Here is a 14,177-nt window from a genome sequence, read left to right as displayed (position 1 = left end):
GGAATGTGGCATATCCGTACACTGGAGTATAGTTCAGAAATAAAAATTGATGAACTGCTGATAGATGATAGCTCGCGAATGAACCGAAAGCATCACGCTGAACAGAGGAAGCCAGTCCAATTATATGGCATCTGTACTATGGGCGGATGTAGATACAGCCCTGGGTATATCAACCGTTGTGGGGTAGGCCTGATGAACATGTAACAGACTCCACAGCTTTGATGTGTGTGTTTTTATTTGATTACAGGATGGTGATTTTTTTTTTTTTTTTTTTGCTTTTTGTTTGTTTGCTTGAATGTTATTTTATTATTTTTTGGTTTGGGGAGGTTTGTTGTTGCATTGGTTTTTGTTTGTTTTTCGACAAAGAACTTAAAGTTGGTTGGGTAAGGAGGGGAGAGGATCTGGAAGGACTTAGGGGAGGGGAAGAATATAATTAGACTATATTTTAGATTGTTTTAAATATACTTTTAAAATGCTAGTTAAAATAGTAAAAAAGAGAAAAGTGGGTTAGTGCTCTCCAGTGGATGTGCCTAGTAGTGAGTTTTATGTTGTTTACATACAGAAAGGGATGACTAGAAAGCAAGCAGGTGTGTACACACACACACACACACACACACACAAAATACTGAACATCATTAGCTATTAGTGGCACACAGTTTAAAGCTTTAATAAGAGACTATTACTTACCTTAAAAAAGCCTCACACAAAAAATTCTGATACTGGCCAATTCTGAAACAGATGTGAAGGATCTGGAGCTCTGGCATGTCACTAGTGTAAAGGCAAGGTGTCCCACCATCCCTGAGAAACAAGCTAAACCTTTTTGTAAAGTTAAATATGTGCTTAGCATGTGTGCCAATGAATCGACTCTTAGAAATGAGCACACTCACATCAAAACCATCTTCCAATTAGCATCCCAGCTTTAGTAACAATTTCTCCAAACTAGAAACAGCTTAAATATTTATTACCTAAAAATGGGTAAAATGTATTGTTCATACATAAATAAAAAAATACTTAGTAATAAAAAGTTTCAGTAACGTGGGTGAATCACAAAAACATGAATCTAAATGGATGGAGTCAGATTTGAAGTTGCTTCTGTGACTTTCTAGCAAAGGAAAATACGTAGTGACTACTGATCACAGGGAACAAATTAACTCCAAAGAAGCATGAGGGAATATGGTGCAAAGGCTGAAATGTTTCCAGATTATTCATAATAGTGGTTATGTGACTGTGGACATTTTAAAAATTATAGGATAGTTCATGTAACAAGAGCACCTGTGCTGTATTTAATTTTAACCTCTAAGCTGACTTTAAAACTACCTCTGCTTTTCATAATCCATCATTGTCCCTCTTTAGAGCACAAAAGTTGACCTTTTTAATTTATGATACTAAAAAGTAGAAGGAAAATCATTTCAAGAACTCAAAATCCTTCTTTACCTTAATCTCACATCTCAGACAAAAAGCTTCTGGGTCCATTTAACATGCATGGGAACCATAAAGAAATGTCATGGGCCAGACTTCGGGGTCATCAAGAAGAATGGATGAGGAATGGGAGATGGGATACAGAAGGGTTGGTTGGGTGGAGAATTAACCATTGATCAAGGTAAACAAGGGTGATAAGTTGGGAAAAACAGTTTTTGTTTTCTCTCTGGATTCATTGCTAGAAGCACTTTTGCTTCTTTGCATCCCACAGGCTCAAACAATCAGGTTCGCTAGGAGACTGCGGCAGAACATTTATATTCAGATGAAAATAAAATCTATGAACTCGCCCTGGAGAAGGGAAATAGTTTTTTTACCTTCCCACCTTTTGTAGTGCCCAGAAGCAACTAAAACCAAGGCAGATATTTGAATAATTAATGAGTTAATATGCTAAAAGTTGCTGAAGGGCAGAGCAATTTTCCACTAAATTAAAAATTCTAAAGGGAAGTGTGTTGTGACTGTTGTGTCATCTGTTCTGAGACAGTGTTGGAGGAAGCCATATGTTGTTCTTTATTGTATGTTTCTCTGAATGAAGTTTATCCAAATAGACTGCTCCAATGCTTTCAGAACTTTAAAAGAGACCCGATGTCAACCTCAACAATCAGCTCACAAGGCCAGCAAAATATGTCCTTTGCAGTTTAAGATCACTGAAGCTGCTACTACATGGATCACATCATTGATTTGTGACACAGCTTTCCTGAGTCTGCCCAACAGTTTATTAAAATTGGATAGACAAATAGCAATAAAGTGAACAGCCCCACTGAGAATTGACCAAACTGCACCAGTTTCTCCCATGCCAAGGGCATATTGTAGCCAGCAGTAATTTTACAGCAGCTCTCTGTCATGCTAGACACAAAGTTTGCAACCAAGCATCCATAATAAAAGTAAGACTTTCCCTAAAGTGCAACAAAGAAATAGGCTTATGAAATCACCATTAAATATAATAGAACATTGGAGAGATGAACAGACCAGAGGAAAGATGAGGTGATGAACAGAACACAGACAGCCCAATTAAAACTCGCCTCCTTGGCAGAAAGGTACCTGTGTGTTGATAAAGCTCTTTACAAATATTAAATTCTGCAGCATGATAAGCAGTGGCACTGAGACCCTTAGAAGTCAGTAGTCAGGTGGGGTGAATAATTCAAAGAAATAGATTTTTAAATTCACAAAAAGGTATAATGAATGTCCTAATTTGTCATCATTTCCAGTTCTGGGTAACACATACTAAGTGTGTGGTTGACAGGTAATTTTATCACTATTCTTAATGATATGGTGGTATACAGGGATATAACAGATACGTTCCATGTGTGTTATTGTTGCTGGCATAACACAAAAACATAAGCATATAGAGAATTTTTAAGAAAGCATTTTCAAGGTATGGATGCTGACTGGCTAAGTAACCGAGAGAAAGTGATCTCATCACTCTCTGACACCTAAAGCTTTCGGGGAAGCCTATATTGTGTGTGTCTCCTCAACAGCAGTACTTAAAACCTTCAACTTCACTAAAGTGTAGCTACGGTGAGGTAATATTAGAGTAAACTATCAGGTTCCCAAGCTTTTGGTGGGGTAACATTTTTTATTAATTACAGTTTATTCACTTTGTATCCCCCCCCTGTAGATCCCTCGCTCCTCCCTTCCCAACCCCCATCCTTCCTCCCCCTTTTCCACCCATGTTCTTCCCCAGGTCCACTGACAGGAGAGGTCTTCCTCTCCCTCCCTCTGATCCCAGTCTATCAGGTCTCATCAGGAGCAGCTGCACTGTCTTCCTCTGTGGCCTAGTAAGGCTGCTCCACACTTAGGGGGAGGTGATCAAAGAACAGGCCAATCAGTTCATGTCAGAGACATTCCCTGTTCCCATTACTAGGGAACCCACTTGGACACTGAACTGCCATGGGCTACATCTGAGCAGGACTTCTAGGTTATCTCCATGAATGGTCCTTGGTTGGAGTATCAGTCTCAGAAAAGACCCCTGTGCCCAGATTTTTTGGTTCTGTTGCTCTCCTTGTGGAGCTCCTATCCTGTCCAGATCTTACTATCTCCTCCTTCTTTCATAAGATTCCCTGCATTCTGCCCAAAGGTTGGCTATAAGTCTCAGCATCTGATTTGATACCGTGCAGAGTAGAGCCTTTCAGAGGCCCTCTGTGGTAGGCTCCTGTCCTGTTCTCTGTTTTCTCCCTCTTTTGATGTCCATCCTCTTTGCCTTGCTGAATGGGGATTGAGTATCTTAGCCAGAGCCCTCCTTCTTGATTAGTTTCCTTAGGTGTGCAGATTTTAGTATGTTTATCCTATATTATATATCTAATATCTACTTATGAGTGACTATATACCCTGTGTGTCTTTCTGCTTCTGGGGTACCTCACTCAGGATGATCTTTTGCAGTTCCCACCATTTGCTTGCAAAATTCATGATTTCCTTGTTTTTTTATTGCTGAGTAATATTCCATTGTGTAGATGTACCACAATTTCTGTGTAGAGGAATGTCAAATGGCAGAGAAACATTTAAAGAAATGCTCAATGTCCTCAGTCATCAGGGAAATGCAAATCAAAACAACCCTGAGATTTCACCTTACACCCATCAGAATGGCCAAGATCAAAAACTCAAGTGACAACACATGCTGGAGAGGGTGTGGAGAAAGGGGAACCCTCCTCCACTGCTGGTGGGAATGTAAACTTGTACAACCACTCTGGAAATCAATCTGGCGCTTTCTCAGACAATCAGGAATAGTGCTTCCTCAAGATCCAGCTATACCACTCCTAGGCATATACACAAAAGAGGCTCAAGTATACAAGTACATTTGCTCAACCATGTTTGTAGCAGCTTTATTTGTAATAGTCAGAAGCTGGAAACAACCCAGATGCCCCTCAGTTGAGGTTCTCAAGCTTTTAAAATTAAGGTAGATGTGTTTACTTTCTGATATACACATGTACTCATACTATTAGTTACCTTTGTGGTTCTGTGGCAAATAACTGAGAAAAATAAGTTTTCTACGGGAAATATTTATATTGTCTTATGATTTGGGAAATGTCCATCCATGGTCATCTGGGAAAGGTAGTACTTTATGGTGAGAAGGACGTTGTGTTTGTTTGAACTGAAATGGCCCCCGTAGACTCATGTGCTTGAGAGCTTGGCCATGGGAAATAGCACTCTGAGGAAGTGTGGCCTTGTTGGAGTAGGTTTAGCCTTGTTGGAGGAAGTGTGTCACTATGGAAGTGGGCTTTGAGGTCATAGATGCTCAAGCTATGCCCAGTGTGGCACACAGTCTCCTTCTGCTGCCTTCAGATCAAGATAGAGAACTCTCATCTCCTTCTCCAGCACTGTGTCTGCCTGCGTGCCGCTCTGGTTCCCACCATGATGAAAACGGACTAAACCTCTGAAACTGTAAACCAGCCCCAATTAAATATTTCCTTTTATAAGAATTACACTGGTTATGATGTCTCTTCACAGCAATAAGACCCAAACTAAGACGGCAATGTAAGAAGTAAACTGCTCACTTTACAGCAACTGAGAAGAACTGGTGTTGGCGTTCAGACATCCCCAGTGACCTATCATTCTCCTACAGACCCATCTTGTCATAGCTGATCCACCATAGACTGAGGAACAAGCCTTTAACACAGGGGTCATTATAGCACCCTTATTCTAATGTCGAGGCTGGGTTTCTGTTCACATTTCAGTATGCCAGAGAAGGCAGGGAACTGTGAAAATGCGTGAGTCAGCTCCGTCCACCTCGGCCTTCATAGCTTTTCATCATTGTCGGGGTGGTCAATACTTCACACCCACAAGAGAGGGGAAATGCAAGGTAAGGATATTAATAGCCAGTCGCCTGAGGCACGTGAATGTGCAGCTAGGGAACAACAGGGTTCTCTAGATCAGAGTCGCCCTGAATGAGTCCACCAGAATGAATCAAGTTAAAAAAAAAAAAAGATAACACATTACTATTAAGTTCACAAGTGAGGGCATAGACATCTCTGCTATCAAGACTCGTACATACCCAAGGTAATTAAAGTGACCCTCTGGAATGTAAGATAATAACATGGCAAAATTTATCCAGTCTCCTACAGAGCTAATTTTATATGAATTAGCTCATTCTATATTCCCTACATTATACATGACTGAGTCTTGCCAAGACCCCCCCATGAATGCCTAAATTGAAGATACTTCAGCCTATGTGTATACTGACTTCCTGTGCCTATGGACTAGTGTTAGATTTTTTTTATAACTTAGACACAATAGAATATTGTGAATAAAGAAGAATAAAATCAACATGTTGTAATAAAATGTATACGAAGAACTGGAACTGCCATAAGACAGGTGTTGCATATAGCAAGAAAACCTGTGCATAGAGAGACTCCTGTTCTAGACAGGTGAGAGAGTACAGAAGGTCTTTTCATGGAGCCCAGAGCAGCATGTCACTTTAGATGTATGAATTGTTTGTTTCTGGAATATTTTTTTATCTTCAGTAAAATGGTAAATGAACTATGGAAGCAAAACCGTGAGTGGTAGAAGGAATTCATCTTTACACAGTTTTAGACTAGATATCCGCTGGGTATCTTGAAATTATGTCCCCACTGAGGACTACTGGCTGCTATCAGAAACGTATAGATGGGACCATACAGATTTCATATATGTTGTGTATGTTTTGAAGTAATTGGCACATGCTTTTTCACAGCGAAAAAACAGAGCTTTAAAAATTGTGACGTATTACGGGGGGGGGACTAAAATTTCTACAAAAATGCCTTCTTTTGGTGCAAATAGTAATTTTTCATTGATCTCAAGAGCTGTGGGGATTTCCACCATAATAGGTTCTTCGACAAAGATACAAATGCAGATGATGAAACCACAAAGACACTTCCTCTGTACCAAAATGGTGAAATCATGAAAAAAGTTCACTTCCCAGATCATACATTTTAATTTATATCAAAATTATTTCTTTTAGAAGCAGCTTCTTCCCAGGACCTGCATCTCAAGGGAGAAGCACAAAGTCCAAGTTTTCAGCTGCAGAGAATGAATCACTGCAGCTAAAAGCAGAGGCTGAGACAGTGAAGCTGCTAATGGCTTTCCAGTGATGCTCACTGTTTTGTTAGCTCCTGGCTCTGAGCTCCAACTATTTTCCCCACAATTTCAGATCTTTGTAATCTGCGGTTCTGCAGAACAACACCGGCAGACAAAGCTTTATTTCCAGAGCCCTGGTATGACATTCCATAGGAGGGCAGCAGTCTGTAGGGGAGTTTAGAAGATTTTATAAGGAATTGTAATTGAACTTCTAACATACAGGAAGTGACTCTCCTACAATCCTTTTTCTTCACATTAAAAGGTCTCTGATTTGGAGAAAGGCGGGGCAAGAGGCCATCCTAGGTTTAGGAGGAAGAAAGGGGAAAAAGCAAATAATTTATTCTCATATTCCTGATTACTTGTTTGTTCTGTAGCTGATGTATGGCTGATGCATAGGCTTCTTAGCACTGATGGCTTCAATCGACTTGTCATGGCTGCCTGAGACACAGAAGCAAAGGTGTTGCAGCCACTTCTGGGCTCAGTAGAAAAGAGTGCCACAGTTGATTACTAGTGTCTGTCAGAAGCTCCTGTACCTGTCACCCTGATACACTGTGATGCCGTCGGAGAGACTTGCCTTCCAAGATGAATGGTCTGGAAGAAAACCAGACTTGGTTCTGGAGTCAGTGCATTTCCCTTTGTAGGTGAAGAAGTTGACACTCTGATCAGCAGCTATTCCTGTCAGTTCTAAAGGATGCTGTTCCTTTAGGTAGGCTGAGAAAATGAAGAGCTTGATCCATATGGCTGAATGCATTAAAGTCCAGAAAACAAGGTGCTGCACATTGGGCAGGCCCTGCCTCAAGGGTCCTGCCACTCCTTTATTATTTTTTTTATTCATGGGCTTTTGCTATTTATGTATGTCACCATATATCCTCTCTTAATCATTTAATATTTGTCTTATTTCACCCATTATAAGATATTATCAAGGAGCGAGGAGACAGTCAAGATACAGTTTTTATACATGTGAAGTTGTTTGTTTTCTCATTCAAGTGGGCAGCCCCTGAACCACAAATTATTTAATTGTTTAAGCAATCTGGCCACTGTCTGGAAACTTTGTTTCACTGAAAAGAAATTCCATTTAAACTCTTTTTCTATCATGTACAATCTAAACTTGCAGAGCACACATCGGTGACTCAAAGGAAAACCCCAATAGAACTCAATAATGCACTCTCATAGGAAAACCATGTCGCCCGGGTTCTAGACCAGGGATTCTCAACCTTCCTAATGCTGCGAGCCTTTAATACAGGTCTTGGTAAAATTATATTCATTGTTACTTCATAGCTGCAATTTTGCTACTGTTATGAATCATGAATATCTGTGTTTTCTGATGGCCTTATATGACCCCTGTGAAAGGGTTGTTTGACCTCCCCCCCGCCCACAGAGGGGTCACAAACCCACAAGTTAACCACTGCTCTAGACAGTACCAAGGGAGCGTGGATTATATGGGGAAGGACATGGACACCATAAGTCAACAGCTCTGTATAGTCAGTGAGGTCAAGTCCTGAATGCAAATGAGTCTTGGGAAAGGCATACTCAGCATATTTCTTTATTAAATTTTTTATGTTTAAAAAGATGTATTTACAGTTATAATTAAAATAATGTGTGTGTACCTGTGACTGTGGATACATGTACAAGTCTGTGTGTGTGTCTATGTCTTAGGGTTTCTGTTAGTGTGATAAAACACCATTACTAAAAGCAACTTTGAGAGGAAAGGTTTTACTTCATCCTCTTCTTCCAAGTAATAGTTGATAGCTGAGGGAAGTCAGGGCAGGAACTCAGGCAGGGAAGGAACTGAAGCAGGAGCCATGCAGGACTGCTGCTTCTTGGCTTGCTGAGCACGCTTTGTTCTTTATCCCAGGATCCCCTGCCCAGGGGTGGTACCACCCAAATGTTCTGGGCCTTCCCAATCACCTAGTAAGAAAATATCCTACAGACTTCCCCACAGGCCAATCTCACGGGGACATTTTCTCAACTAAGATTTCTTCTTCCCAGGTGTGTCTAGGTTTGTGTTAAGTTGACAAAACTCAGTACACTGTGTATAATTTTCAAAAGAAAACATCCTAAATAGTTACTTAGCTTTATGCATCCAGAAACTTCACATACAGGGTATTATTCATTGGTCTACATCCACATAAGATACAAGCCTATGAAGAAAAGACACAGACATAAAATCTCAACTTGTGGTGATTCTAATCCCTTCCAGTTGCCATCTCCATAATGAACCCAAGCACTCAGACTTACAAAGGACAAGCAGAAGGGAGCTTTAGGGAAAATGTTCTGCTCAGTTGCAAGCTGGTAATTTGTCAGTGCCGTATAATTTAATTTACTGAATAGTAAATGCCAGATGCCGGATCGCATGGCTGAGAAAGTGGGCCACCGATCAGCCAGCCAGCAGTTTGAAGGAAATCAATCCCATTGCATTGAAGGTGGAATCCCCCATTCTGCAATTACCCAATGAGGAAAATATGAAAACATGGCATGTGTTTTGGCAAGTATCTTCAGCCATGTGAAACAGCATCCTGCAAGACAGGGTCTTGTCATTGTCAAAACCACAATCTCTTACAACAATACAGCCTTTGGCTATGCTTTCCGCCACAGCCAGGAGCCACATCTCAGTAGCTGCAGTTAAAGTATATGTCAGGGCTGAAACAGCCCTGTGGAAACTTGGGTTTCTCTGGTTCCCTTGTGTGGTGTGGCTGTATAGAAAGTAGTGCTGGGTGGCTACTGTAATGCTCCTATAAACTTAGACAGGTTGGATAAATAAGCCCAAGGCAGAAGAGGCTAGGGTGTTTTTTTGTTTGTTTGTTTGTTTTCCTAAGTGATTTGAATCCATCTTCAGAATAAAATGCAAACTCCCAAGCCTTCCCCATAGTGGAGAAACATCATAACAGAGAGTTTACGATGGACCTAGTCTCAGGTCCTGCCACTGTTCCCTTTACCTGTTTCCATGCAAACTGAGTCCCTTGCTTTCAGACTTGAAATATTCTGAGAATGTTGCCACCTGAATACCTATCACCTTAGAAGTTTCCTCCCTTCCTTTCCGTTTCCTTGACAAATCAAATAATCCAACTCACTAAAATTCTACCTAAGCAGAAGTTGGCTGCTCTAGTTGAATACTCCAGTGTGGGCTTCTCTGTCCCTACTCTGCCACTTTACGTTTCAAGTTTATGTTGAGTGTGGAGATGTTTTATAAAGTTGCCTCCAGAGAAGTGTGAATGTGAACTATCAGCATTGTGTCTGTATCTGTGTAACACAGGTGTCCCAAGATCTTCATCTCCTCTTAAAGCAAAATAAAAAGGCTAGGAACAGCTTTGCAGTAGAACACGATCCTAGCAGGCTGAAGCCTGTGGACTTGGTCCCAGGGCTGAGGGTGCAGGAGAGACAAAACATAGTCCATAGGCGAGGCTAACTCTGCAAAACATTTCTGCTTTTAAAACAGTGGTCTCAACCTGTGGCTCATGACTCCTTTGAGGGCTCAAACGACCCTTTCATGCTGGTCACCTACAAACATCCACATATCAGATATTTACATTACGGTTCATAACAGTAGCAAAATTCAGTTAGAGGTAGCAACAAGATAATTTTATGGTTAAGGGTCACCATAACAAGAGGAATTATATAAAAGGTCACAGGACTAGGAAGGTTGAGAACCAGTGTCTTAAAAGATTCTAAAGGATGACTGGGGTGATGGCTTAGTTGGCAAGTGCACTTGCTGTGCAAACATGAAGTCCCAGATTGACATCTCCAGCACCCACATAAGAAGCCAGGAGCAGACAGTCCTGCGATCCTTCTGTTGGATAGGTGGAAATAAGAGATCCCAGAGCTCATGAGCCACTTAGCCTGGCCAAATTTGTGAGCTACAAGCTCAAGGGAAGACCCTGTCTCAAAAGACAGAAGTTGAGAGGGACGGAAGAAGACACCGTCTGTCAAATTCTTGCCTGAACATTCAAACATACACGTGTGCACATTCACATACCACATGCACACGCAGAAACACAGACCTGAAGTAAAGTCTAAGGGTGTGTACTACCTCACTCTAGAATCTAAAAATCTCCACACTATAGTCCAAATAATATGAGCTATATGTCTTTATTCTTTCCCTGATGTTAGAGGAAGAAAATTCTTTGCCTTTACTGCAGTACCCTCCATGAAGCCAATAGATAGCGCCACCATGCAATGCTTTGTGTGATAAAACTGTGCCATGAAGGCCGAGTGAGTTCCCCATGTCATAGCCATGGCTATGCTGTATTTTAGAATTTGGAATGCCTCAGTAGCCAACCATCTCAGTGTCCAACCTAAGGAACTCCCCGTATTCTCTTGGTGATGAAGGCTTAATGGCATCCTCACCTGATCCAATGAATACTTTTTCTTGGAAATAAACCTCTGCCTCTGTCATTTCAAACATTATAGACCTTGTTACAAAAAGTAAAATAAATCTCTATCTTCAGCGCATTCTTCTCCCTTTAAGTAGGGAATTCTGCATAGCCAATGGCTATTTTTACTTATTATTAATTAATTTTTTAATATTTGAAAGTCTGTATCTCTCTGTCTGTCCATTCTTGCATGCCCCCGTCCTACACTACCCTTACCCCAAACCCCAACATTTATGTACACACACACACAAAGTGACCTACAGACTAGGCATTTATATATGCTGCTGCTGCTGCTGCTGCTGCTGCTACTGCTGCTGCTGCTGCTGCTGCTGCTGCTGCTGCTGCTGCTTGGAGTGACCTTGACTGCCAAAGCCATGTAGCCATCAGATTCCCATAGTCTCCTACATGGACTGGTACCACTGTATTAATGCAACAGTGCAATGCAGTCTCCAAATGCTAAAACACCTTCCAGCACATAGGAGGTGCCAGTAAATAGCAGAATGAAGTCACTCTCTGGGCTAGGACATGTATGTGATGTTTTAAAATTCAACTGCTCCAGTGCTGAGACAAGATCTCTGAGAACAGTGATCAGTAAGTACATGAGGAAGGGAGGAGAAGAGTCTTGGTCTGTCCAGCCTGAGTATCACAGACTGAGGGGTATATGTGCAAAAGAAGCATGTTTCTCACAGTCCTGGAGGCTGGGAAGGGCAAGGCACTGGCAGGTTCAGTGTCCAGTGAGGACCTCTTTTTCTTTTAATTTATTTATTCAGTTTACATTCCCAATCATAGCATTCTCCCTCCTCTTCTCCCTATTCCCCCCTCCCCTTCAGAAAAGGACATTCCTCCCCCAACCCACCCATCTCAGCACATTAAGTTGCATCAAGACTGAGTGCTGCTTCTTGCCCTGTGGCCTGGCAATGCAGCCTCGCCAGGGGGAAGTGATTGAAAAGCAGGCAACAGACTCCCATGTCAGAGACAGCCCCCCGCTGCTCCCTTTCCTAGGGGACCCACATGTTGGCCCAGCTACCCATTGTCTACATATGTGTAAGAGTCCTAGCTCAAGCCCATGCATGATCCTTGCTTGGTGCTCTGTAAGCCCCACTGGACCCAGGTTAGTTGGCTCTGTTGATCTTCTTGTGGAGCTCCTGTCCCCTCTGGGTCTTTCTATTATTCCCCATTCTTTCACAAGAGTCCCTATACTCCACCCAGCCCAATGTTTGGCTATGAGTCTCAGCATCTGTTGGGTGGAGCCTCTCAGAGGACAGCTATTCTAGTCTCCTATCTGCAAGCAAAACAAAGTATCATTAATAATGTCAGGGGTTGGCTCTCTACCATGGGGTAGGTTTCAGGTTGGGCCAGGCATTGGTTGGGCATTCCCTCAATCTCTGTTCTATCAACTTTATCTTTATCCCTGCACATCTTGTAGGCAGGGTAAATTTGAGGCTGAAGTTTTTGTGGAGGGTTTGGTGTTCCCCTGCCTCCACTAGGAGTCCCGTCTAGTTAGAGGGTGGTCTCTTCAGTCTCAGGTACTGTCACCTCCATATCCTCCCAGGAGACTAACCTGTCATAGGTCTCCAGCTTGTCACAGAGACGCTATGGTTTCTCTTCCTTTGCAAACCCTCTGTCCTCCTGATCCCTCTCCCCAGTCTGATCTCTACCTTCATTTCATTCCACATTCATTCTTCAGCCCTGTTCCCTCTCTTCAACCATTTCTGCTATCTATTCTATTTCAACTTCTGAGTGTATTTAAGTATTCTTCCTTGGAGGACCTCCTTTCTTCATTGTTGGTGGGTTTTAACTGTGTGCTCTCATGTTAGAAGCTGCCAATAAGCACCCTGGGTCTTTATTAGGCACTGATCTTATGCAGAGCCTTTCACATTCAAAAACATCCTGTCCTCTAATACCATCACCATTGTGGCTAGGGGCTGTCTTGGCTAGGGTTACAATTGCTGTGCGAAACACTGTGACTATAAAGCAGTTTGGGAGGAAAGGGTTGGTTTGGCTTACACTTCCAAGTCACAGGTCATCATCAAATGAAGTCAGGACAGGACTTCATATAGGGCAGGATCCTGAAGGCAGGAGCTGATTCAGGGCCCTGGAGGGGTGCTGCTTAAGGGTTTATTGCTCCTTATGGCTTGCTCAGCCTAGTTTCTTATAGACTCAGGACCACCAAGCCCAGGGATGCAAACACCCACATGGGCTGGGGCCTCTGTCAACAATCACTAATTAAGAAAATGCCCTAGAGGCTTGCCTACAGCCTGCTCCTATAGAAGCATTTTCTTAATTAAGGTTCGCTCCTCTCGGATAACTTTAGTTTGTGTCAAGTTGACATAAAACTAGCTTGCACAGGAGCACAACGTAAGAATTTGGAGAGGGTGGATAAGCATTCAAACCACAGCATCTACAAATCTAAAAGTCCAGTGTGTGTCCAGTTATTTGATAATTGAAATTTTAAACATTGAAGGTTATATATGCAAATATTTTGGCAAGGGAGAACCTTTGGGATCTCTCTTTATCATAAATAAAGTTTTACTTTCTCCAGGTATCAAAAGCCTGGTGGACATTGCCATGACAATGAAGTGGCACACTAAATGTCAACCCCAGTTTTTTTCTTTACTTTTGCTTTTTGTTGTTTTTCAGGTTACAAACTCAGCTGCCAACAGTCCTGGCCAGATGACTCTTCATCTCAACCCTTTCCTGGTGTGTGGAGGAGATGGATTTACTCACTCCAACTTCGATGGCTGCATTGCCTCTGCCCTGAGTGTCATGGAAGCCTTAAAAAACGGGATTTAGTGTCTGTGTTTTTGTTTTCTACATTTACTTTGGGATTCTTTGTTTTCACAGACCTCTGTTATTAATTATTCTGTTTTCCTTTTTGTTGAGAGAAGTTACTTGGGAAAATGTCTTTACTTACTGTCATTTTTCATATGAAATATAAAAACAGTTAAAATTTTGATAGCTACCATCCATAGTAAAATAAAAATTTCTTAGACTTTACTTCTTCACTAATTTTCTGATTTTTTTTTTTATTGCCAATCCTTGGAGTAAAATGGTGTTAATGTGGAACAAATAACCCATCCCCAGAACTGTACTAAATCAAAGTTCTCATTCACACACACACACACACACACACACAAAAAAAAAAAAACCTTTATTATTCTTCTGAAAATTTCAGTTGTGAATAAAGCGCAATCATTACCAAGCCTCACTTTACATCTTTATGGATATCCTTGAACTGATATTTTTGCAAAAGATTGAAATGCAAAATGTCTCCAAAACATG

At 41.6% G+C, this 14,177-nt stretch overlaps 1 protein-coding gene across 2 annotated transcripts in view; it reads left to right on the top strand.

The window, feature by feature from the left end:
* Rnls (renalase, FAD dependent amine oxidase) overlaps positions 1-13,892 on the top strand; it is a 263,796-nt gene extending 249,904 nt beyond the window's left edge. For both annotated transcript variants that reach the window (XM_060388430.1, XM_060388426.1), the window contains one exon: positions 13,536-13,892. In XM_060388430.1, the coding sequence (XP_060244413.1) occupies positions 13,536-13,753 (218 nt within the window). In that variant the 3' untranslated portion in view covers positions 13,754-13,892. The remainder of the gene's footprint in view (positions 1-13,535) is intronic.
* The last annotated feature ends 285 nt before the right edge of the window (positions 13,893-14,177 follow it).

The sequence above is a fragment of the Meriones unguiculatus genome, chromosome 1 (genome assembly GCF_030254825.1).
Source record: "Meriones unguiculatus strain TT.TT164.6M chromosome 1, Bangor_MerUng_6.1, whole genome shotgun sequence".
In the NCBI taxonomy this organism is placed as follows: domain Eukaryota; kingdom Metazoa; phylum Chordata; class Mammalia; order Rodentia; family Muridae; genus Meriones; species Meriones unguiculatus.
The sequence above is the reverse complement of the archived record's forward strand: the minus strand, read 5'-3'. Positions and strand labels throughout refer to the sequence as shown.